The 26,809-nt window shown below is 30.6% G+C and overlaps 6 protein-coding genes across 7 annotated transcripts; 2 read left to right on the forward strand and 4 right to left on the reverse strand.

Moving 5' to 3' along the window:
* Positions 1-27: 27 nt before the first annotated feature.
* Positions 28-1,458, reverse strand: LOC114382252 (xyloglucan endotransglucosylase/hydrolase protein 22-like). Its single transcript, XM_028341536.1, has 3 exons — positions 1,072-1,458; positions 715-908; positions 28-617 (listed from the first exon to the last, which is right to left on the reverse strand). The coding sequence occupies exons 1-3, from the start codon at positions 1,330-1,332 to the stop codon at positions 215-217; spliced, it is 858 nt and encodes a 285-aa protein (XP_028197337.1). The 5' UTR covers positions 1,333-1,458; the 3' UTR covers positions 28-214.
* A 1,802-nt stretch (positions 1,459-3,260) lies between these two features.
* Positions 3,261-4,864, reverse strand: LOC114382251 (probable xyloglucan endotransglucosylase/hydrolase protein 23). The gene is made up of 3 exons (XM_028341535.1): positions 4,287-4,864; positions 3,977-4,170; positions 3,261-3,852 (listed from the first exon to the last, which is right to left on the reverse strand). The coding sequence occupies exons 1-3, from the start codon at positions 4,563-4,565 to the stop codon at positions 3,462-3,464; spliced, it is 864 nt and encodes a 287-aa protein (XP_028197336.1). The 5' UTR covers positions 4,566-4,864; the 3' UTR covers positions 3,261-3,461.
* Positions 4,865-8,150: 3,286 nt separating this feature from the next.
* LOC114382622 (probable xyloglucan endotransglucosylase/hydrolase protein 23) lies at positions 8,151-8,839 on the reverse strand. The gene has a single exon (XM_028342178.1). It carries the CDS (start codon positions 8,653-8,655, stop codon positions 8,308-8,310), a length of 348 nt encoding a protein of 115 aa, XP_028197979.1. The 5' UTR covers positions 8,656-8,839; the 3' UTR covers positions 8,151-8,307.
* Positions 8,840-10,126: 1,287 nt separating this feature from the next.
* On the reverse strand, positions 10,127-11,520 carry LOC114382621 (probable xyloglucan endotransglucosylase/hydrolase protein 23). Its single transcript, XM_028342177.1, has 3 exons — positions 11,143-11,520; positions 10,820-11,013; positions 10,127-10,689 (listed from the first exon to the last, which is right to left on the reverse strand). The coding sequence occupies exons 1-3, from the start codon at positions 11,407-11,409 to the stop codon at positions 10,293-10,295; spliced, it is 858 nt and encodes a 285-aa protein (XP_028197978.1). The 5' UTR covers positions 11,410-11,520; the 3' UTR covers positions 10,127-10,292.
* A 6,019-nt stretch (positions 11,521-17,539) lies between these two features.
* LOC114381302 (probable xyloglucan endotransglucosylase/hydrolase protein 23) lies at positions 17,540-18,997 on the forward strand. Its single transcript, XM_028340520.1, has 3 exons — positions 17,540-17,909; positions 18,082-18,275; positions 18,384-18,997. The coding sequence occupies exons 1-3, from the start codon at positions 17,625-17,627 to the stop codon at positions 18,784-18,786; spliced, it is 882 nt and encodes a 293-aa protein (XP_028196321.1). The 5' UTR covers positions 17,540-17,624; the 3' UTR covers positions 18,787-18,997.
* Positions 18,998-24,725: 5,728 nt separating this feature from the next.
* Positions 24,726-26,516, forward strand: LOC114381446 (CASP-like protein 2C1). Of its 2 annotated transcripts, none has more exons than XM_028340700.1 (3): positions 24,726-25,089; positions 25,268-25,325; positions 25,911-26,404. In XM_028340700.1, the coding sequence occupies exons 1-3, from the start codon at positions 24,932-24,934 to the stop codon at positions 26,160-26,162; spliced, it is 468 nt and encodes a 155-aa protein (XP_028196501.1). In that variant the 5' UTR covers positions 24,726-24,931; the 3' UTR covers positions 26,163-26,404. The 2 variants fall into 2 exon arrangements, with proteins under 2 accessions (XP_028196501.1, XP_028196500.1); XM_028340699.1 differs by having other exon boundaries at positions 24,734-25,089; positions 25,193-25,325; positions 25,911-26,516.
* Positions 26,517-26,809: the final 293 nt, after the last annotated feature.

The following is a 26,809-nucleotide window of genomic DNA, read 5'->3' on the forward strand; positions in this document are numbered from 1 at the left end:
TTTTAGTAGTGTCACGAGTCTAAAAGGTGGGAAATAAAAAATATAAGAATTTATTTTATTATAAAAATGGCCATATTTGTTTACATAGTGATGACAAACAGGGGAACAAATGAAAGAATTTAACTACAGTAGCTACAACAATAAAACTAATACTGGTAGTGGTATGACATTCTGATCATAGAAAATATAAGGAATGCGTTGCAATGTTTTTCTCTCAAGAGATGTTGCATTCTGGAGGAAGACCCTGTGGGAAGCGCTTAGTGTCTGTGCAATAATTGTAAATCATGTAGTTCTTCTGCACCCACTTCAACCTCTGATGGCCTGTAGCGTCCAATTCCTGTGAAAGCCATGAACCACTGCCACTGGTGGGTGTAGAAGAAGTTTTAGCACAAGAAGATGCTCCAGAAGACCATATGCAAGCCTCAGCATTGAAGTTTCTGTAGGAAGCTGTGAACGGAGCTTGTGTCCAATCTGTCTTCACAAGTCCACCTCTTGTTGCCCAGTCATCAGCATTCCACAAACTAGAATATATCCTCATTGGCTGATTCTTTGGGAAGGGAACCCCAATAGCCTCCGAGTTCTTGAACTCTCTAATGGGAGTGCCATCAACTAAGAATCTGAATTGAAGAGAGTATGAGAAACTATGTTAAGGATCATAGGGTAGAATAGAGAAAAAAGGAAACAGAGTGGAAAAATTTGTAGATAAGGACTTACATAATCCTCTGGGGGTTCCACATGATGGAGTAAGTGTGGAAATCAGCAGTTGGGTCAAACCATAGATAGAATTGTTGTTCCCTGTCCCCCTTGCCTTGGCTGAAAACGTTTGTGTGAAGGATGTATGGATCACCACTCAGATTTCCAAGAAATTCATAGTCTATTTCATCCCAAGTTGATCCTTTTGAAGATAACTGCAAATGCAAATGCAAACAAAAGGCATGTTTTCTATTATTAACTTTGAATGACAGTGTTTATAATAAAGGGATAAAAAAAAGTAAACCCCATTAATGGGTTATTAGTATTTTTATTTTTCTACAATAATATAATAGTAATAAAGTTAAAGGAAGAACTTACATAATAGGCAGTGACGGTGCCAGCAGAGTTTCCAGGGACAAGCTTGAGCTGCATGTCAATCTTCCCAAAGAGATACTCATTCTTTGATTGAAAACCTGAGCCAGATGCTTTGTCCAATGAAAGAGTGAGTAACTCTCCATGGTTTAGTATCTTGGAGCGGCCATCTCCCCATGTGATGTCAAAGTCTTTGTTTAAGTCCCCAGCAAAGGCAACCATCACTAGAAGGGGAAGTAGAAGCATGTAAGAGACAGTTGAAGCCATCTCCAGAAAGCTGTATTAGTAGTGTGACCAGTGAGTGAAATATCTTTAGCAATTGGTAGTGATTAGTGAATGGATAATGTCATGTGTAGGAAGCAGGGTTGATGATGGTATTTATAATATATAGTAACATTTCCATAAGTCGGTTGGTAAGGAGAGGATAATTGTGAGGTGAGGAAGGGCATGCGAAATTGGCAAGCTAAGCTGGACACAGTTGCCTAGTTTTTGTCAATAAGACAGTGTCCAGATGCTACTCGCTATTATCTTGTTAGAAAGGACGCGGTTGCTCTCTTTTTCAAAGACATGCTTAAGATTCAGGATGTCTTTTCATAACTTTTAAAATTATGAGGTGGCTCAATTTCGATTTCGATTAAATTTTTATATATTTGAATTGTTTTCAAAATCAATTATGGTACAAAATATATGATAGAGCTGAAATAAATAAAAATAATTTTTATTTTTTTTATCAAAATTAATCAATTATGTAAAATTAATTTATTGTACAGTGCACGGTGCAATTGTTTGTTTGAGTTTGAGTTTGAGTTTGAGAACCTACCAGCACAAATTCTATCTACTTTGGTAGACACCAGCAAGTGACAACCAAGCCACACACTTTTCCAGCTAAAACTTTAATATAACAACCATCACGTACGCAATCTAATGTTTCATCCTTACCTCAAAAAATATCTAATGCAGATCTTGTCTTTGTTTAGTTGACATATATCAGTAACATGTTTTTTTTTAATTGTTAAATAAAATCTGTATTTTTTAAATAAAAAAATGAAACTCGCATCTTTTTATAAATTCTAAGTTTACTTTTTTTATAAAGACCAATATTAATTGATAATTATTAATTTCTTTCAGCGGAAAGGATTCATACCACAAATTCCCCATTCCTTTCTTCTGCCGTACAGTTTATTCAATAAAAATATACTCAACAAAAATTCACATTTCTTAATACCACTTTTTTTTTTATTTATTATTTTGCCTTGCAATTGATTAGAAAAAAAAAATATCCCCAGAGTTTTTAGTTTAGCTTTTTTTCACTTTCTGTTTCAAAATAGTAATAGATTTTATGCCAGAAGTGGTTTATCACCTAGAAATTAGATAATTTTATTTTTATTTCTTATAATTTTTATTTAACGTCTAATTTATTAAAATACATATTTTTAGTTCTTATACTGAGATAAATTACATAAACTAATAACGTGATAAAGAAATCATTCAAAGCTGATATAAATTGATTATATGACATAATTGATTAGTAGAATAAATTAATTTCAACAACTAAAAATATGTATTCTAGTGAAATTATGGATCAAATAATTTTTTAGTTACAAATTTTATTTTTATTTTTGTCTATCATATTAATTACTCATTTTATCTCACACTTTTCTCTTCCTAATTTTATATTTTCAAATAAAATTATATTAATTATTTATATAAATTTAAATTAAACCTTTGTTTAGTTCGTGACTGCTTTAGAAAATCGCATGAAAATGTCCTGATAGCGATGTCCCCTCAATGTAATTAACTTTTGGATTTTGCTAGTTCTAAAGGTATTAGTTAATGAATGATATGAGGAGTATATTTTTACGGATTTTAATAAAAATATTTTTATTATTACATCCTTAATTGGTGAGGACGAGCCCTAGTGCAGCGGTAAAGTTGTGCCTTGGTGACTTATTGGTCATGGGTTCGAATCCGGAAATAACCTCTTTGCATATGCAAGGGTAAGGCTGCGTACAATATCCCTCCCCCTTCGCATAGCGAAGAGCCTCCGAACAATGGGGTAAGAAGTTTTTTTATTACATCCTTAATTGGTGTTCTTGAGGCACTGATAAAACATTATCTCACTCATTTTTTATAGTACATGCAGAAAACATTAGGCTTCAACTATTTTTGCTCAAAAAAAAAATAAAAATAGGTAGTTTGTAAAACGGTTAAGAAATTTTAGTTTAGGCCCATTTACAAGTACAAAAATCATGAAAAAATTTGACATCCAAATAACAGAACCGTTATTTTACATCGTAAAAGAGCACAAACTGTGAACAGGAATTAAAAAAAAAATAATAAAAGAATGGTAAATGAAATTATAATGTAACACTTGTGCTAGTGGAAGATGAAGTCCTCTACGAATGTGTGCATTCGAGTGGAAGGCCTTGAGCAAATCTGTTTTTGTCGGAGCAATAATTGTAAATCATGTAATTCTTCTGCACCCAGCTCAGCCTTTGCTGAGCAGTGGAATCCAGCTCTTGTGATAGCCATGCATTAGAGGATGGTGAATTTGATTTGCATGTGGATTTTCCTCTGTTCCAAACACAAGCGTTAGCGTTGAAGTTTCTGTAGGATGCAGTGAAAGGAGCTTTGGACCAATCGGTTTTGATGCGTCCACCCCTTGTGGCCCAATCATCAGCGTTCCATAGGCTTGAGTATATCCTCATCGGTTGCCTCTTCGGAAAAGGAACTCCAATTGATTCTAAATTCTTGAATTCTCTTATAGGGGTGCCATCCACAGAAAAACTGCAACGCACAATTATAATAATAAAAATTATCAACTAATGTGCTACAAAGAACATGTGATGATGATCTATTTATTTAGCAGTAATTTGCAATTATATATGTGGATTGGGTGCTTAGTGCTTACACAATGCGTTGGGGATTCCAAAGAATTGAATAAGTGTGGAAATCTGCAGTTGGGTCAAACCAGAGATAGAATTGCTGCTCTCTGTTGCCCTTGCCCTGGCTGAACACATTAGTATGCAGAATGTAAGGGTCACCACTGAGATTCCCCAAGAACTCGAAGTCAATCTCATCCCATGTTGATCCCTTTGAAGATAGCTATTAAAAGAGAAAAAGAAAAAAATTATATTATATTATATTATATTATATTATATATCTCTGTCATTGTCAACCACAGAATTAATCATGCAATCTCCATAATTAATATAACTTACATAATAAGCGGTGACAGTGCCAGCAGAGTTTCCAGGAACGAGCTTGAGCTGCATGTCAATCTTGCCAAATAAGTATTCGTTCTTGGATTGGAAGCCAGAGCCAGAGGCCTTGTCAAGGGAGAGAGTGAGAAGATTGGCGTTGTTGAGTATTTTTGCACGACCATCTCCCCACGTAATCTGAAAGTCTTGGTTGAAGTTACCGGCAGCACAAACCACAATGAAAAGGCTCACAAGCAGAGGCACAAGTGATGATAGGCTTGGAGAGAAGGAAGAAGCCATATATGTTATTTGTATATATGAAATGATGCTAAGGTTTGATGGTATTGGTTGTGGTGTGATGTATATATATATATATATATATGGTGAGAGGGTGAGAGAGAGAGAGAGAGAGAGCGTGTGTGATTAATTTGCATGAAGCTGTGGATAGTTGGTATGGTACTGTAAGAAGAAAGCTGTCAAAAACTATGATATGGTACAAATTAATGGCAACTTTGTCGTATTTAATTGATCCCCAAGGTAATATTGGCTGTTGATGCACGCACGCGGTTTTTAAGAACTGAGGCTGCATATGCAGTCACTATCCTGATCCTCAGGTAAGTTAGTATGATGAAAGATTTTAATGGATAGGGTCAATCACTTTTTAGTATAAAATCGATATTACAGCCCAGAAATTTCATTCTACACACCAGAATATTTAAAGAGAAAGCATATTCGAATATATGTGCAAGGAAACCATCCACGAGTTTCCGAGTGCGTGTGTCCCACGAGTTTCTTCTAGGGTCAAATTTGGAAAGCTCTATATATTTTATTCTAGTTGGTGTTCTCGGTCAAGCCATATTCGAATATGGTTGGGGCGTATATTGGAGAGCTCTCTATCCGCGTTTCTCATACAAGGTTGGTTAATCTTGTAAACATATCACGTTTTACCATTTTTTTCGATAATCCCACGAATTTTAAGTGAAAAGTGGACTCCACATGTTTTCTAGCAAATTTATTATTACTTTATTCTCAAACCAACAATAGAAATGAAACTTTCTTTTGCTTTTCTTTTCAATCCTCACTTTCTTTGCCTTTCTTTCCATGGAAACGAACAGGCCCTAAGCCAGGCACCGATTATTTATTTATTTATTTATTGAGTATCCACCTTATTCAATACTGGAATTAATTTCCTAGGTGCTCACTGCTAATCTCAGACCCACATATTGTCATTTCCTTGTGTGAATTTCCATGGATTCCTGTTACCAGTGTTATTAACTGCGGATTGGGGAAAATGACACGAAGTCTGCTATATTTATAATGGGTAGCATTGGCAGGCAAATATTTTATGTCACTCGACATATATAATTTATATATCAATTATGTATGTATACATTTCTCAAACTTAAAAAAATCATAAAAAATTTAATATCTCCAATTTTTTATATCAAGAAAATATAAATATTCAAATACTAAGAAAAATGATAATAAACACTAAACACTAATTTGTACCCAAAAAAACACTAAACAGTAATTATTCAAATACTTAATAATTTTAACCATATATATCAAATAATCTAAAGTAAATAAGTAATAAATGATAGGAAGTTGCTATATATATATACACCATTTTTTTAAAGTACAACCTCATTTTTTATTTTTATATTTTAATTATTCATTATACCCTTTTTACTTAAAAGAGATACACCCATTTAGCCCGCATGTGATAAACTGCCGAATAAGCTTCTGTTAAGATGAGCGAGCATTTTAGCTAGGGATGTTGTTAGAGACACCCAGCAGTACTGCTGATGCATCCAACATTTTTTTATTTTTCTAATTTTATTTTTTATGGACAAAAATATTTATAACGAATTAATTTAAAATTAATGGCCCAATCAATATTAATATATATTGGTTTTTTGATTTTTTTTAATTCCTTAAAGTTTTTTTTTTAATTATTAATATGTTAAATTACTCATTTGTGCATTAAATTTTTTTTACTATTACAAAATTTAATATATAATTCATATGATCTATATCAAAATTAATTATCACAAAATTTATTATTTAAATTTAAATGTAGATTAAATATACATTAAAAAATTTAGTGTTATGTATAACAATATTATTTATTTTATAACGTAATTAGCTCATTAGCTTGGTTGGTTAGAGCGTTGTGCTAATAATTTGAAAGTCACATGCTTTTATGGAAGAACTTCATCCGTAAAAGACAAAATTGGAAAAATGAGAAAATGCTGGGTGCATCTAACAACACCCTTTAACTAATCCCAACTTGCTTGGTTTATGAGTTAAACACACTATTCATAGGCCCAAGTCAATTTAACCTTAAAAATATTTGTTCAATAACTGGAACCACCAAATAGCTAGAGTTTTAAATAAGTCAAACAATTTAATTGCATGCAGTTTTAAATAAATCATATACTTGTATTTTAAATAAAACTATTTTTTAAAAACTAAATTATTTTTTATTTATTGTGTATTTTTAATTTTTTTAATTTAAATATAACTATAATTTAAACTATTAAATTATAGTAATAATTAAATTATTAATTTATATTTTTAAAAATAGAAAGTAAAAATATTTTATTAACTCTAATTTATATATATTGTGTGGAGGCTAGGTTTAAGGGTGTTTATTGGTAGGGTTTCATCAAACTCATTATTCGACTTGATCAACCAAAACAATTTTGGTTGAATTTGGTTAAATTTGTGTAATTTTCTATCAAATTCGAACTAAACTAAACCAATCTGATCAATAGCGAATTAGTTGGGGTTGAGTCAATGGATAAAAAAATAAAATTTTTAAGAAAAATATATTTTTTACCTTGTCATTTTCAAATGACATTTTGATATATAACTTTTGAATAGCTATATATAGTATATGTATTTTTATTTTATTCTTTCAAATATTTATGCTATAAAGACAAAAATCCATATACAACTATGAAACACTACATAGTTAAAAAAAAGAAAGAAAGAAAATAACACATTTTTTTATTTGTTCTAAGGTGTTTTAAATGCCTTTGGAGTTTAAATAAATACAAATTCTTACGAAAAGAGATGTTAACTTTCATACCAAAATAACTTACCATGTGATCAATTTAAAAGTTAAAACAATTAATGCTAATACAAAAAAAAGTTAATGCTAACTAATAAAATAACGCATTAAAAGAAATTAAACCAAAACTTTAATAATAAAAAAAAAAGAAACTGATGCTAAGCGGTGAGATGACATAAAAATTGATGTTACCATAGCCAATTTAAACAATCCTAACTAATAATACATTAAAAATATGTTACATTATATTGTATCGGGTTGGGTTCATAGGTTCAACACCAAAATTCAGTACCAACGAATAATGTGTTTAGTTGGAATGGGTTTACTCTTAGTCAAAACACTAAAATATCAAAGAGTTTGGGCTAGGATGGATTAGTTTGGGTTCATAGGTACCCATATTCCTGCACTAATTCTAGAATATTTTTTTACCTTCTGGATTGGTTACTCTAGAAGCAACAAAAAAAAAAGAGTACATTCTATAATATAATTTTACATTTCACATTGACTATTCCAGAAGGAAAAAAAAGGTTTGCCGGAAGCAATAATCCTATATTCATGACTAGGTTTACATCTCTAAATTCGATCCATGACTGGCTTTGACCCAAATTGATGTTTTTTTTCCTTTGTAGGCAGGTTCCTAACTCTATTCAAATTTACTTGTATACCTGGTCTCAAATATTGAATTCGTATTATCTTCATACATTCTCACATATATACTTCTGTTTGTTAGTTTGTTGCTCCTTTGACTATGAATATTAGCAGAGCTACAGCTTAAACAAATTAATTTTAGCAAATTTGAATTCTGTAAATTAAGTGTAAAAGATTCAAGATATATTAGTGAGGCTTCTTTCCGTTTCTTGTCATACAATCATGATGTAAATTAAGTGTAAAAGTTTCAAGATATACTAACTTGCAAGTATCAAAGAATAAAAGAATGAACATCCATACAAATGAAAACCAATTCAATCATGATGCTTGGCACTCTGGGGGAAGGCCTTGTGGAAATCTATTGGTGTCAGTGCAGTAATTGTAAATCATGTAATTGTTCTGCACCCAACTCAGTCTGTCTTGGCTTGTTGAATCCAACTGTTGGTTGAACCAGGCATTGGAGGAGGCAGAGTTGGAAGTGCAAGATGATGCTCCAGAATGGACACAGGCATTGGCATTGAAGTTCCTATATGATGCTGTGAATGGAGCTTGGCTCCAATCAGTCTTCACAATGCCACCTCTTGTTGCCCAGTCATCAGCATTCCATAGGCTTGAGTATATCCTCATTGGCTGCTCCTTTGGGAATGAAACTCTTTTCGATTCCATGTTCTTGAATTATCTTATTGGGGTCCCATCCACTGAGAAGCTGAAACATACATATGAACCACCATGGATTGATTAATACAATTCATGCTGTGAAATATCAAAGTTTAGTAGCATTGACATTAATTGAGGCATGTATAAACATGATACATTAATCTTGAGTACAATACAATTGTATACTGTTACTATACTTACCTAATAGGCAGTGACAGTGCCTGCAGAATTTCCGGGTACAAGCTTGAGTTGCATATCAATCTTGCCAAAGAGATACTCGTTCTTGGACTGAAACCCTGATCCGGAGGCTTTGTCAAGGGAAAGAGTAAGAAGATCGCCGTTGTTGAGTATCTTGGCACGACCATCTCCCCATGTTATGTCAAAATCCTGGTAGAAGTTGCCATGGAAGAGGCCAACAATACCAATTCATAAAGGACGGTTTTTGTTGAACATGTGGAATGAAGAGATGCCATGATTGTTTTGAATGAAATGAAATGTAGACAGAGGAAGGAAAAGATGTAATAGCTTGCTAGAAGTAATGAAATCTGAGAGAGAAGGAAAGAAAGGGATGATTGTGGCGGATAGGTAGGATTGGTATTTATACAAGTATGGAAGCTGCTATCACTATTATCAGCTTTGCGCGTAGGACAATTGTTAGTGTGTCAGTAAGAGTTGGAACAGACATTAAAATATTAGCAATTGGCTGTCATGTAGTCATGCCAAGTGGTTTGGTCGATCTTTGGACGCGCTTTTGGTTTTTTAATGGCCCAAGAAATTACAAAGTTGGTTCGGAATGGGCATGCTTCTGGTTCTCTAAATATTCATAAGAAGCAATTTCCAAATACGCGTGCATATAACGTTCTCTCAAGAAAAATACAAAAGTAACGTTTGGGTGAATCCAATTATAGAAGAGAAGAAGTAGACCGTGACTCCGTGAGCTGGTCTAATCCATGGCACATAAATGCTCAGATGCTAAAAGCGTTGACCACATAATTTTATACAGATTATGCAAATATTAATTAATCGCCTAAATCTTCCACTTTCATACGGAATATGTCCTTGTCCTTCAATAGGACAGTTGGAGAAACATATTGCTTCACTTGTTACTTTAAAAGCTAAGATTGTGATTTTTATATTTAAGAGAATTTGTTTTGTCAATAAAAAAACAGATCCTAAGTTTCTTTCTTGTAGTTTGCCTTGATCTTACTTAATAAATCTTTTGTTATTATATAGTGAATATTTAATCATAACTAATTATGTAATTATATTTTATAACAAAATCTGAAATCATATTCAATCTAAAATCATTTTATCGTGAATTTTAATTTTATTTTTAATTTGTTCAGTTTTTGAATTATTTAATTTTTATTATTTAGATTTTTCTTTTTTTTAACTTTTATCATATTAAATCAGTTTAATGTGATAAAAATATTCGTAAAGCACAACTGTTATAACTAAAGTCTTTAAGGAAAATAGGAAAGAAAGAAAGAATGAACCATTTGAATTGAACACTGTATAACAAGACTTTTACAACTAATCAAAGAATTTATCATTATGGAAATTACAAAAGATAAGAAAAAGGAAACTCAAAAAGAGAGCTGAAAATTGGAGTCTGGATCAATCCACACAGGGAAATTAAAATATTTTTAGGCAGTGTTACATTCTGGAGGAAGGCCCTGTGGAAATCTTTGAGTGTCAGAGCAGTAATTGTAGATCATGTAATTCTTCTGCAGCCACTTGAGCCTCTCCTGATTAGTTGAATCCAACTCTTCTGAGAGCCAAGCATTGTTGGAAGAGGAAGGGTAGTTTGAGCCGCAAGATGATGTTCCAGAGGACACAGTGCAGGCATTGGCATTGAAGTTTCTGTATGAAGCTGTGAAAGGAGCTTGAGTCCAATCTGTCTTGACAAGGCCTCCCCTTGTGGCCCAATCATCTGCATTCCACAGACTTGAGTATATCCTCATTGCCTGGTTCTTGGGGAATGGAACACCCTTTGACTCCATGTTCTTGAACTCCCTAATTGGACTTCCATCCACCGAGAAGCTGAAACAAAATTAACAAACAAATTTATTTAGTTGCTTCCAGCACAAGTTATAAGAAAAAAAATGCACATTGAATTAATTTTATAATTATTTATATATATCGAGGATTGCATACTAAGTTAGAAACCTACACAATACGTTGGGGGTTCCAGAGGATGGAATAGGTGTGAAAATCTGCAGTTGGGTCAAACCAGAGGTAGAATTGTTGCTCCCTATTGCCCTTGCCTTGGCTGAACACGTTGGTGTGAAGGATGTATGGCTCACCGCTCAAATTACCCAAGAATTCAAAGTCAATCTCATCCCATGTTGCTCCTTTTGAAGATAACTGAAATTCAGCACCACGAATATTTCACATCACTCTATTAGTATTATATATGTTAACCTATTACCGAAGTTTATGAACAATATGTATGACTAGATGCAAATATAGTAGTAGGGTAGAATATGATTATACGTAGTAGGCTGTGACGGTGCCAGCAGAGTTGCCTGGAACTAGTTTGAGTTGCATATCAATTTTACCAAAAAGGTATTCGTTCTTGGATTGGAAACCCGAGCCAGAGGCTTTGTCAAGAGACAGAGTGAGAAGCTCGCCATTGTTGAGTATCTTAGCACGCCCATCTCCCCAAGTGATATCAAAATCTTGGTAAAAATTGCCCGCAGAGGCAATCACAAAATACCCAATTACCGTGCATATTAACAATGCAACTCTTGAAAAAGCCATTCAGAAGGTGTTTCAAAATTCAGATAAAATTAAGCAATATGTAAGAATGAATGAAATGGTATTTGATTATGAGAATGTTGGGTGCTAAAAGTGTGTTATTGCAAAGAATGGCAGGCTTGAATGGTATTTATAGGTGAAATAGAAAGTAGATAGCCAGAAAAGAGGAAAGTTAGAAGAAGGTACGTGGAATGTTGATTTAGTTGTTTACAGCTGGTGAAGAATGAGGAACGAGTAAAGTAGTAGTTGTTATAGATGAACGCCCACACGAATCATTGCACGCGTTTCTCCATGAAATGCATATAAGAATTAAGAAGCACCGCCATATATACACTGTTGTCGTCGTTGGAGTAGGTCTCTGATGTCGTATCTAGAAGACTAAAACTATAGTATGTTATTGCTACCTTTTTTTCATTATGGTCAGCATTAGTGCCTTTTTTCAACAAGTCGTGAAATCCTCTTTCTTCGACACAAACATTTGATTTGCACGCTTAAGATTATATAAACAATCATGAGCTGTTTCCTTACTAAATCTAATTTTATTCTGTACCTATCCAGTAGTGTTTTAGTTGACAAACACCAGCAACATTTTTTTAAAATTTTTTTTATTACCAAATCAAATTTGTGTATTTTTTAAACAAAAACTGAAAGTCATATATTTTTAATAATTTTTTCATCAAGTTTATGGACTTGTTGAGCTATTTTAATTTCCTACTTCTAAATCATATTATAATTTTTTTTCAATCCTCACACTAGCTATAAGAATACTAGAGTAGTTAATTATAATTGTAGCTATCTATTCTTAGATAAATCTTCAATTGGCATTGTATATGAAACCGATTTACAATTATCAAGAAAGAAAGTTATCTGATAAGTTCTTGTTGACAATATGAATTAGTTTATAAAACTGAAAAAAAAGTTAAACACAAGCTGTAAATCAAAATAAATTTGGTACTATACATACACTTTTCTAAAACATACTTATTGAACCATAAAAATTTAATTAGAAGAAAAAAATTAGTAGTGTATTTTATTAATAATTTCAAATACACTACTAGAAAAATGTTGTCCAGAGACAGACGAAATTGATCGTTATATCGGAAAAAATCAGCCACTACTTAAATCAGAAACAGAAAAGATGTGCACCAAAAATCCAACTCTCTAAGTCGTTAGCAACCGAAATGATCGTCGGTCGCTGTGTTGCTAAACCGCTATAACTTAATTAGTCTTTTACCTTACAATCAATTAAAAAATGTTGTCCCTGAGATCGTGGTTTAGGGTTCATAATTTTTTTTCTTTTAAATATTATGTTTGATTTTATTTTCTTCCATTAAAATTTTATCAAAAGATGAAATAATAAGATAAAGTGAATACAAAAATTAAATCAGAAATATTTTCTCAAACAAAACAATTTTGTTTTATTTATTTATTTTAGTTTCAAAATAATAATTAATTTTATGCTAGAAAATAGTTTTTATCTCCAAAATTAGCTCAGTTTAATTTTATTTATTATAGTTTTTATTATAAAATTCATGTTAATTAGTTCTCATTCTTAGGGTATGTTTTGATTTGTTAAACTTATAGTATTGGATAGGAAAAGAAAAAAATAACGCAAGATAAAAATATAAGTTACATGAATATTTATTAAAATCTAGTATTTTTTTAAATGATTTTGTTGGTTAGTTTTTATTTTTTTATTAAAAAGGTAAAGATAGATAAAAAATATGTGTTTTTAATATTTTGTATGTGAGAAAAAAATTCTTTCATGATTTTTTTAATAACAAAAATTAGAGATTTTATCGTATATTCATAAACTGAACTGAATTTGTGTTGTCTCTTCTTCTATTTTAAAAAAAAATCAAATATGAAACAAAAATATTTATTATATTTAGTAATATAATTTTTAACAAATCAAACTTACTATTAATTAATTATGTCAAGTGGTGACTTGACAATTGAATCATTTAAACTAGACAATACTTAATTACATCACTAAATAAAGTATTTTTTATATATTGAAACCACAGTTGTTTTCTACGAGAGAAAAGCATGCATTTTAATGAAATAAACTAATGATAATAACTAAAGCTACGCTTTCCGATCTGGTCACTTTTTTTTTTTTTTTAAATTCACATCTTAGGGACACTACTAACAGTACGTGCATCATCATTTATCTATGGTTCAATAAATATTTCTTTTTTGAAAGGTTTCAATAAATATTTACATAATACATATTTAAATTATATAATTTATATAAAAAGAATTAATAATAATTGATTTTGATTATGTGTAACTCCTCTGCATCCAATCAAGTGATGAATTAATATGTTAAAATTAAGAATAATTTTGAATCACAATTTATTTCTTTTCCATAAGAAAAACCCTCCACTGAAACCGACAAGTGAATTCAAAATTCTGACGCAGATAGTCAGCATGTGCAGACAAATGGAAACTAGTCACCAGTGCCAGAAAGGAAGGCATATTGTTTTTAATGGGAAACATGGGCAAGAGGAGGAAATGCACTTGCTTAATTCCAAATTAATTAATGTGGGGTTGCTTTGATACTTGCACATTAAAAGAGCTGGATACAGATCGCTTCGGTTAATTAAATCACTTTCTCTAAAATGGTTTAATTTTTTCAAAACCGCTCCACTCGATTTTAGATCGGTTCGCTTTAGTTATTTTTTCACACCCCTAGGTCACTAGGTGTGATTATATATGTTCTTAATTTTGATCAAGTATAAAAAATAATAATTTTAATACTCTTTCTTTTTCTTTTTTAAATGCTAGAGTTTAAAAAAAACTATCTATCTATAATTTTCAAAATTGAAGATAAAATAATTACTTTTTTGGTCAACTATACTCTTACTTTCAATTTCCATCTATATAGAAAAATTTAAACAATATCATAGGACTGTTTTTTGGCCAGCTATATCATAAGACTTAGGTCTAAGCTTTAACAATACATAACAAGATTCATTAACACTGACAAGTTTACATCAAGAATAAAAAATCAATTTAGTTCTTGTATTTTACTGTTATTTTAGTCCCCTGAAACTAAAAAAAAATACGGGTAAAATAGGAAACAAATATTTACTTTTAAATTAAAAGAGTGATATAATATTTATAAAAAAAATATTAAGTCATGATATTTGCTATATTTTCATTTTTGAAATTATTAAGTAAAAAAATGGTTATCTATAACAATCAATAAAAATAATATCATATACTGGTTTCCATTTTTTAAACTTATTTTACTCCTTTTAACTGTCATAAAGATAATTTAAGTGCACATTTCCTCACATTTTCTATTTAACCTCCGCTCTTTCTTCCTCTTTTTATTTTGTTTCTATTTTAAAAAACAGAAAGGAACCTTCCCCTAGTTTTAAAAAAAATTGAATTACCTTCTATTTTCTTTTAAAATTAAACCCTCAAACATAATTTTAATTGCTTAAAATTAGTTTCATTTTATTTTAGTCTGGATCCAATTCCGGACCCTAGTCAAAGTACATGAACTCGGCCCAAATTCGACCCACAAAGAAGGCACAGCAGACGCGCGAAAATCTAAAACTCTGCAAATATGTGGTCATTTAACTTTGCTACAATTACGAAATAATTTGTACGAAACAGAGAAAAATCAAACGTGACTCTATTTTATCGGATAATTATTAGTTAAAAAATTTATATAAAAAATAAGTTTAACATTTGACGGAAATCACGTTGAATCGTTGGTATAAGATTTCGTGAAATTTTGTTTAGATTCAGAAAATTTCCTGGCATGGTGATTACTGATTACTCTGTGGCAGACAAAGTGTTTTACTTGAACAGCTTTGGAGTAATTTTGCAGAAAGGAAATCTCCACCTCCACTCTCAACACACCTCTAAAACGATTTTCCCTCACATTTACGTTGAATTATTGCATGCATGTTTCTTTCTCCGTCTCTCCAGGTTTGCCAAAGAATCTTGAACTTTCAATACGTTTTATTGTCAGACTCATTCTGATTATCAATTACCTGATGATAAAGGCTATAAATCTAAGAAGGTTCCTCGCACTGGAAATGAGCAAGTACTGAGAGGAATCCACACCTATGAAGCACAGACACTTCAGCCCTTTGTCATGTCCGGTGTCCGACACGCGTCTGTATCAGTGTCTGACACCGACACGACACCCATATTACGTTATATATTTTGGACATTACAGGTGTCCACGTGTCCGTATCCGTGTTGTGTCGATGTTGGTGCTTCATAGATCCACACTCCCCCTTTCCCCACTCCTCTCCAACGCCTTCATTTTCGTTATCACTTACCACATTTGAATTGATCTATTCAATGGATCGTAGATGAGTAAAATACTAAAATTTGTGGTATTACAAAAGATGCAATGGAAAGCAATAATAGGAATCTTATTATTTATATAATTTTAAACTCCAGGAGGATTTTTTATTATAATTTTTAATAAATTTCAACAAAAAAATATGTATTTATAAGAAGTGTGTTATGTCCTCCAAAAAGAAAAATTACTCCAAAAAGTAAGACTTCCACCTTCTCCTATGACAAGTTTTCATGAACTGATAAAAAAATATTTTTAAAAAACATTATTTTTTATAAATATTATTTTTTAAAATTAGTTTCTCAAATCTATGATTTTCAAGAAATCAAAACTTTCTCTCGTGCCCAAACGTCCCATGAGGAATGCTCTTAAATAAACATGTAAAATTAACACACTTATTATTATATATAATTTTTTTGGATGGAATTTTTTTATTAATTACTTATAAAAGAAGAAAATATGAAAATAAACTAAATTAAGTTTTTTCCTATTAGTTGAAATCAACTTATGTATAAATTAAATGAGATAATTTCAATAAAAATTAAAGGGGATAAATTAAGTTAACTTTATAAAATAATTTATTTTGGCTTAATAAATTTTTTTTATCTAAACGAAGTATTAAAGTTTGTGATGGGATGATAATATAAAGAATTTTAAGTTATTAATATTTAATTATTATTTGATGAGTTTTACATACATATTTCATAATGAAAATTATGTTAAAAAATATGATTTTTTTTACATAGTATCTTAGCGAATAGTAACCGATAGTTAAACCGCTTCGCTATTGTCTAGAAAAATCCTTTTCAGATTTCAGATTTATCCTCTCTGCTCTTAAGGATTTTTTTTTATTTTTTATTTTTTATATCCTTGGTTATCTCATATTTTAGTTGCATAATGTAAATAGGTTATAACCAAGGGTGAACGCTTCTTTTGGTTTCTGTCTTGTAAATGGGTTTTTGGTACTCCTTCTACCAATGATCAATGTACATGTTCATCTTCGCAAAAAGAAAGAAAGCAGGAAACTGTCCTACTCAAATTATATGAAAGTATATATAACACGTTTTGTTATAAAGAAAAACACATTTTTACTGTAGTAGTGTAGTTTATTGAAAGAAAAAAAAAGAGAGTAGTGAATTAATATAATTAATAATAACCAATGAAAAAAAGTAGTGAATTAATATAGTTAATAATAACAATCAAAAGTAGTGGTACAACACATATCTCTTTCTGTAAATAATTACGAACACGTGAAAGTTTGAGTGAGGTTGATGACTTTAACTTGTAACCATGGGTCTTAATTTCTCTCTATACACGTGTAATTGTGATGTTGTGATGTGATTTGCAGCATACACAGGGCCAGAATTTCTAGAATTTACATACATGCATGTGAAGGAATGAAACTAATCCCTCCTTGCCGCTGACCAGGCAAGCCAAAAAGGTCCCGTGGAAGATACCAGAAACTAGACTTATAAATCCTCAACTTGTAGCACTTTGGATAAATCCCACGAATCAACAATAATACCACACGCTTGCAAGAGCCGAACCCAGGTTTGGTTTGGTGGAACAAAACAAACCTAGGAAGTCATAGCCCTTGCGCCGAATGTGTGTAAAATAACAGAAGCACCACGTAATGGACCACTATAAAGTATAAACTACTATGACAAATATGCTATTGAATCATATTGCTGTCCAGCTGTTGAGTTCCCACATCATCCCACCCATCAACTTTTTATTATTATTCAAACACATCCCCAAGCCTCCACAAACCCCATAGACTACTATAAATTCGAGGAGGTGAAAAATTTTCCTTCTCATCAATTAATTGTGCACGAAATACCAATTCTGTCTCACATAGTTCTATAACACCACAAACTGTCCAATTCCAATGGTTGTTTTCTCTTGTGTTAAAACAATGGTTGTGCTTGTCCTTGCGTTTCTAATCTCTGTGCCTTCTATGGTTGCTTCTGCTGTCAGCTTGTACCAAGATGTTGATGTCACGTGGGGAGATGGCAGAGGTAAGATTCTGAACAATGGTCAGCTTCTTACTCTGTCTCTCGACAGAGCCTCTGGCTCTGGCTTTCAGTCCAAGAATCAGTATCTATATGGCAAAATTGACATGCAAATCAAACTTGTCCCTGGAAATTCCGCTGGCACGGTCACCGCTTTTTACGTGAGTCCCCTTAATCAATCCTAATTCATCTGATTCAATAACTATCCAAAATAGTGCCAATAACTTGCTTAACACACCACAACACACACACACGCATACATATTCATATTGCATATTCATGTTGCTTAATTAATTCTGACTATTTTTAATGTATAATTTGTGCATGACGCAGTTACGTTCAGAAGGGTCATCTTGGGATGAGATAGACTTTGAGTTCCTGGGAAATCTGAGTGGTGATCCTTACATAGTTCATACTAATGTGTACACACAAGGCAAGGGTAATAGGGAGCAACAATTCTATCTTTGGTTTGACCCAACTGCAGATTTTCACACCTATTCCTTTCTCTGGAATCCTGCACATGTTGTGTAAGTTTATAAAATCTAAAGCATATAATGATATAAATATAACCTTGAATTGGAAATTAGAATATTCAATATTCAATACTCAATGCATGGAATCTTTTACTTTACCAGATTCTATGTTGATGGAAGACCAATTAGGGAGTTCCAGAACTTGGAGGGTGCGGGTATTGAATACCCAAAGAAACAGCCTATGAGGTTATATTCAAGTCTATGGAACGCTGATGACTGGGCAACAAGAGGAGGGCTTGTGAAGACAGATTGGAGTGAAGCACCATTCACTGCTTCTTTCAGGAACTTCAGAGCCAATGGTTGCGTTTGGTCCAATGGGGTTTCTTCATGCAACTCCAGCACCTCTTCTGAAAAAGCTTGGCTATATTCTCAACAGCTTGATTCCACAAACCAGAAGAAGCTAAAATGGGTGCAGAAGAATTACATGATTTACGATTATTGCACAGACCTCAAACGATTCCCTCAGGGTCTTCCTCTGGAATGCACGGTTCGCACCAAGTCATAAGAAAAATATATGCAAACTGCTTTTGTATTTGTATATGTCAATATGTTTGTGCATTCCATTTTCCCATTATACTGCATCGCTTGTCAATGTCATTCTTTCTGCAATTATTTTGGATTCAGCGGACGTCGTAATGTAATAATTAAATGTTTATTAAAGTAAAATAAATAAAAATGGGATACTATTTCTGAGCAATAAAGTAAGACTTGCAACTTGTTGGGGACATTCGAGCAATGGGAATTTAAACTGCGGTTCGCAACATTACAAGGACTAACCTTCCTGCTGGATTTAAACCTAGACCCACCACCTCCTTTGGTTCTGGATTGTTAGTTGATACTATAAAAAGGTAGTGAATCATGGTGTTGTTCATGCATGTCACTCTAGAGTCTAGGCATGAATTATAAAATTAAGTTTCTTTTTCTTTTCTTAAACACCTGATTTCTCTTTCAAAGTTTAATTTGATTCGAAAATTTCTTTAAGAGACAGACTACTTTTAATAAGTATCTTAAATAAAATAATAAATACACACTTAAATAAGTTAATAAACAAACATTAATTGATAAACAATTAATGAAATTAATATTTTAAATAAATTATTTTAAAAAAATATTATAATAAAAATGTAATATAATAGTTGTAATATAATAATAGTCGATTTCTTAGTTTTATTTTTATTCAAATATTTCTTTTTAAAAAATAATCATAATAAGTAGAGATAACGTACTTACATTTTTAAGTCACGAAGCGGAGATTTATATCCCTCTCGTGAGACAATTACTATATTTCAGTGTTAGGGACACGTAATAGAAAATTCTACAACTGAGTTAAATGCAAGTGTACATTAACCTGCTCCATGTACCTAATAGAAAAACTATAGGATAAAACACAAGTGGTTAGTACGTAATTTAGTTATTTAGGTCTTTTAAACATATGATAGTGATTCAATTTTTGACTATACAAATAAGAGAATTATGCTTTGCTTGGTACTTTTTTTTTTCTCAGAAGATTAGTAAAGATAATGAATTTTTTTAACCATATGAGACTTTTAAACATACTTTTTTTGCTTGTTTTTTATAATAAAAAATGTAAAGATAATGAAAATTCTAACCACCATAATACAAGTGCACGTTAAAATGTTCTTTGAAAAAGTAATAAAAATTGTACACAATACGCAAATGAAATGTGAAATTAAAGTTATTGGATAAATTTTTTTTTAATAGAGGCTTGAAATTAAAAGGGTAAAATAAGACATTTTTTATTCCCTCAATTACCCTATACTCACATGTCCCTTGTCTCCCCTTTAAACTTAAATTAAAAAGATCAAAATCACATATAAGATAAAGTATAAAGATGAAAATTAAATATAATTAAGTTAAAACAATAATATGAACTACAATACTGATATATAGCTGACTGAACAAGGAAATACAAATATAAAACATACATACTCCTCTAATCCTATTTCTGCTATTTTCCCTATTACATACATCTATTATCATATTTAAAATTCAAGTTCACTTTATAAAAAATAAATTCTCGATGGGTCTTAATGAACTATTTTAACATAGAACTGTTAAATTAATGATTATAGTTAATTTTTAGTTAAAGTAAATCATTAATTCAATAATTTGCCAATGTTCAAATAAAGTGGAGTGTAGTAGAATCAGATTTAGAATTTGTCGTTATTTATAAAATCTCAGTCAAATATAATTTAAACTTTCAGATAAATCATTCCACCATTAACCCATATTAAAGACTAAATTAATTAATTTACATGAAACTATTTGAAATTGAAATTGATTATTACTTAATAGTCGACTATTTGTTGTAAAATAAAATTTAAGTAAACTTAAAAAGATTGGAATACATGATTATGATAATTTCATTCCTGCAATCGGGCAGTTCATGTTATGATGAGCCGAGCCTAACTGGATTGGAACTAAGTTTTCTTTGAAGAAGATAAGATAAATAATTGTTTTTGTTTTTAAGTTGTAATTCACTTATAAATGTGTTTTAAAAGATAAAAATATAAAATTTACTTCATGAAAATATAAAAAATGTGACAAATATATTCGACCGTTAACTTTCATCTGTCATCGTTAATGAAATAATCTAAGTGGTACAAAGAGATGAATTTGTTACTGAAATGATTGTCAACGTGACAATGTTGACTAGATTGGACAAAAATATCAATAAAATATCATTTTCAGACGTAAATGTAAGCAACTTTTTGTTAGACGAAAATGTCAATATTTTTTATTGGAGAAAAGTCTTAGTAATTTTTTTTGGACCTAAATGTTAGTACATTTCATTGGACCAAAATGTGATTAAGTTATCCTTATTGGACAAAAATGTTAGTAATTTTTTATTGGACCTAAATATCAGTATATTTCTATTGGACTAATTTGTTAGACCCAAAATTTTGTTTCATTTAAGGATAAAATATAATTTTAGGATAAATTTTCATCATTTTTTATCATTATAAGCATACCATTACAATAATTACTTAAAAATATATTAATAAACATAATTTAAAACAAACATATAATAACGATAATATTGATTATCAACCATAATTTGTTTGTCACAATATAAATGATAAAAAATAAACATTATATCAGTTTACCGAAATAAACATTGTAACAGTATACCATTCATTATAATTTTTTTTTCAAATTATAATAATTAGTCACAATCTACTATAAATAAAAGATAAATATATCTCATATTTCACTTCTTCAAATCTTGACTATTTTATTAGCGGTGACGAACGAAAGTTAACGGTTGGATATATATATGTTGCACTTTTTACACTTTTTGAGAACTAAATTTTATATTTTTATCTTTTGGGGACACATTTGTCAGCGAATTACACATAAAGGATAAAAATGACTATTTATCCATTTTTATTCCCAGAGAGTGAGAAGACGAAAAGTCAAGAAAATATCATATAACAAATATGTTCCTATGTTGACAATTAGAGATGGTCATATTGACAATCATGTTAGTGACAAGTTTGTCTCTATGTGTCAGGCAGATTAGACTATTGTATTAGTGACAGACAGAAGTTAACGGCCAAATATATTTATCGCACTTTTTACACTTTTTGGAATTAAATTTTGTATTTTCATCTTTCAGGGACGCATTTGTCAAGAGAATGACATATTTAAGGACAAAATGACTATTTATAAAAAAAAAGACTTTTTTACCACATGAGGGTAAAATTTTACTCAATTTTCTAATCGGGAGTATCTTTTAAAAAATTATCCCAAAAAGAGGTAAGTCATAACACGAATTACGACTTATGAGTTAGAATTCGTAATAATTCTTATTTTTTTTAACTAAAGTTGTAAAATTATTTATGATTTTAGTTAAAACATTTTTTTTATTTTACAACTTTAAAGTTGTAAAGAATTTTTTTTTTGGGTTTTACGACTTTAAAATCATAAAACTTTTTTTATTTTTTTTTTATTTTTATGACTTTGAAGTCGTAAATCTTTTTTTTTTAAATTTACAATTTCTTTATGCTTTTTTTAAAAAAAATTAAATTTTTTAAAAATTATTTAAATGTATAATAAATGATATTAAGTTGACTTATTCATTAGTATATTTTTTTATGATTTTATTTGATATATTATTAATTTATTTTAATTTTTTATTATTTAAAACATGTTATATATTTTTTTATTTAAATATTTTTTTATTTAAAGTTTAGATAATCTATTAATAAAAATACTTAAAAAATTAAAAGGAGATATTAAAAATTTGAGATGGACAAACTAATTTCAAATAAGCCTAAGAAATATTCATTATATAAAAGTAGAGGATATAATCGTACTAATTGTCTATATAAATAAGTACATGACTAAAATAACTTGTACTTTTTATGTTTTTTTTCATTTGTATTATCTGTTTTATATTAATGTATTAATTATATTTTTTTATTAATTTTTATTAATAGATTATTTAAACTTTAAATAAAAAACATTTAAATAAAACAATATTAAAAATATATAAGATGTTTTAAATAATGAAACATTAAAATGAATTAATAACATATAAAATAAAATCATAAAAAATATACTAATAAATAAGTCAAATTAATATTATTTATTATACATTTAAATAAATTATTTAAAATTTTAAATAAATAAAAAATCATAAAAAATTGTAATTTTTTTTAAAAACTTAAAAATAAAAAAAGAGATTTACTACTTTAAAGTTGTAAACCTTAAAAAAAATTATTTTATGACTTTAGAGTCGTAAAACCAAAAAAAATCTCTACGACTTTAAAGTCGTAAAAAAATTATTTTAACTAAAGTCATAAATAATTTTACGACTTCAGTTTAAAAAATAGGAAATAAAAAGTCGTAAAAAGTGTGACGACTTCTAAGTCAGAATTCGTAATTCATGTTACAACTTATTCCTTTTGGATAATTTTTAAAAAAATACTCCCAACTATAAAATGCGGTAAAATTTTACCCGTGGTAAAAAAGCCCAAAAAAAAATACATTGACTTAAGTCACAAGTTATTCCGCTTCGATCTAGTTGTCACAACTCATAGCAAACACCTATGGAATATGGATTCACTCATTTATAACTTTTAATTCGTTCCACATGTTCCACGCGTGGATCATATTAATTGCGAGCCCAAGTGGCAAGCTTAGGCCCATTTCGGTTTTTCATGAATTCAGCACGTACACATACGCAGCAGCCAGCAGGTTGCATAAATCTGCCGAAACTGAGCAATTAATTATCCTTAACTACGTATAGATTTGAATGTAATGTAAAATCAAAGCGTTTATGAAGTTAGTTAAAATTGGTTGGATCACTGATGTGGCAATAAATAAAACCAAGCTAGCTTGGTAGTGCCTACAATTTAATGAGGATTGCCTTATTGATGTATAGTAGATAATTCTAGTTTCATATGACCATGTGCATGTTCAAAACTAGTTTATGAAAAATTAAACATCACTTTCCAAATTAACTATTTTTACTAATGGAAGAAAAAGACTATTTTTCACTTTGGCCACTTTGCTTTGTTGAAAGTACGATATCATTGTAGGGCAAGAAAAAGACGGAAGCTGGTAGATCGCTTTTGAGTCTCTATCTATCACTTCAATTTTTCTATCCACACATGAAAACCTAAAAAATGTTAGATTTTTTTAGACTCCCTTTTTATGTGGAACAAAGGTTCAAATGAGAAAGTTTATTTTGTCTCGCGTATTTTAGTGGAGAGGGATCAGATTAGAAAGAGAGATTCATTTGATAGAGAAAAAACAGCTACAAAACATTGATAGAGAAAAGAGAGAAAAAATCATTGTGATTTTCGCACACCCATCATAGAGTGTTTTTCAGATTGTAATTGCGGATTCGTTCACCGTTGTATCAGACTGATTTTTGTGGACAGCAGGTACTACACACGTGATACTTCAAATTGTTTGGTTGAATCGTCAAAAAGATATCTGAAGAGAGAAATAAGTGTTTCACATTCTCTGCTCTACCTTTTGAGATTTCATCTTCTTGTCTATTGTAAGTCTTGGGGTCTGTTTTAATTTGACGGTTTGTAGTAGGTTTTAGTGGACTTTTTGGAGACTCTCTTGTATCTTTATTTATTACAGTGAAATTATTTTTTTAGTCTGAACGACTCATGGTTTCTATCCTTGCATTGAGAGATTTTTCATGTTAAACTAATTGTGTCTCTTGTTTATTTTTTCGTAATTTCTATTTTTATTGGTATTCTTCACATGTTCTTTTCGAGAAATTTATTTTAACTGCCTATTACTTTATTATAGAATTTTTTGTTATTGTGTTTACCTTTTTTCCCATAAAAAAACCATACAACTATGATGTAATAGAAATTTTAAAAACAACTTATTACTGATACAATAAGTACACATAAAGATAGAGAGATCCAACTAATTTGGTTGAGATAAGATCGATAATAATAAAAGTTAGGTACTTGTTGAGGTTATTATACCCACCATATCCGTGTATGGTTTTCAGCCAGTATTATGAAGTCAACGATTTTGGAAACATGATACTACAATAATATATAGGGATCAACCACAATTCTATAAAGAAGCTCAAGGTGGAGCTAAAATTAAGAGCACGGGAAAGAAAGGATCAATTCATCTGGTCGAAAAAAATGAAGTTGGGAATGGCGAGAGGGGAAGTTTGTCTAAGGGTCTCAGCAATACTGGTTTTGGTATTAACAGCATGTTTGGTTGCTTTAGATACCCAAACCAAGGTTGTGTTCATATCTATTGAGAAGAAGGCTACATACAAAGACTTGAACGCTCTCAAGTAAGAGTTCCCTTTAATTTCCTTCTCTATGTTCTCCGATTGCTAGCTGTGGCTTAATATATATTCCCAGAATTATAGAGTTGGGAATTTTACGTTTTCATAGGATCTTGGTGTATGTTACATGTGCGGCTGCTGGTTATAATCTGCTTCTATTGTGCAAACACTCCATTTGGTCTAGAAAAAACTTCAAAGGGTCTTATCTATGCATGGCTTGGATTTGTTTCTCGTTGGATCAGGTAAATTACTCTTTTCCTAGTTATGAATAAAACGCTTTCATGTGTGCATACTTTGATCAAGATATCATTGTAGCCTGCCACTGGAGAAGGGAATAATGAACTAAAGCAGATTCAAAATCTTCAAATTGTTCAGGACAAAGGTTTAAGTTTACTAATTTGGTTCCAGTTAGGTAGTTCATGTTCTCTACCAAAACAGATAACAAAAGTTGCAGACTCTCGATCGGGTGGAAAGTGGAAACGGATGTGATGATAGTGTTAGGAAGTCCCACATCGTCTGTTCAGTCTTTGAGGTGCAGCTTATATATTTGTTGGACAACTTCACTTGATGAAATCTAGAGCCCGTCTTAGTTTTCTCCACCATGTCGGTGGAAGGGAGATTTTAGGAAGTCTTACATCGCCTGCCTCAGAATGAAATAGATCGTACAAGCAATTTATTTTGGTAGAGGGTGTCCCCACTTGCTAGTTTAAGTTGTGGCAATATATAATACCATCAGAATCTAACCAGAAGTATATATTAAAAAAAAGAAGATTCTATGTTTGAAATTTGAATATTAATAATTGGTTTATGTTAAACTTTGTGAACAGATCGCTGTGTACATGACATTTGCTGCAAACACTGCAACAATGGGAGCCGCGGTGCTAGCAATATCTGGATCAGAGGCCTTTCAGTGGCTAAAGGTATGTGACAAATTCACAAGATTCTGCGTCGAAATAGGAGGAGCTTTGTTATGCGGCTATGCAGCGTCCATGTTAATGGCTCTAATATCAACTATCTCAGCCTACAAAGTGTTCAGGATGTACTCACCAAAGTGGTTCTTGCGTTTGAAGAGCGCGTGATCATTATCTATCTTTCAAGTCATGCTTAATTTGTATTCTGTGAAGTTTGCAACAAGGAGCAAAATATATATGAAGAAAAGCTAGTCAAAGGGTGGTATATATAGTTTGCCTTTTTTTTGTTCTCAAATGCTATTAGGCTGATGTATTTTCCTTCTCTTTTTTACTTGTGTGTAGTTTTTCCTGCCTAAAGTACGTACTTACTCTTTTTCCAGTGAAAGAAATAAGCAAAAAAAAAAAAAAAAGAAATAACAAAAATAGGGGATGAAAAATAGAATGAAAAAAAAATGTTTATTATTTTTATGGATAAAAATAGAAAAAAAAAACATAAATGAATTTAGTCCTTGACTCCTTGTAGTATATATAAGTGTTTTGATTTTCATTTTTTATATTTTTTATTTATTTTTGTTCTTATTATTGTTTCTTTTATGGTTCCTACGTACTGGTAGGTTTTGTCTATTAAATCTAATGAAAATTTGTGGGGACTAAAATGGGAAAGGGAAATTACAAGGACCAAAACAAAAACAACATTAAAATGATAAAAAATAAAAATAATCTATATTATAGGGAAAAACATTTGTTTAAGTTAAATTTAATTATAAAATTAATCTTTCAAATATTGCAAATGCAGGAAGCAGAAAATAAATTAA

This window comes from Glycine soja, chromosome 13, assembly GCF_004193775.1.
Source record: "Glycine soja cultivar W05 chromosome 13, ASM419377v2, whole genome shotgun sequence".
NCBI lineage: Eukaryota > Viridiplantae > Streptophyta > Magnoliopsida > Fabales > Fabaceae > Glycine > Glycine soja.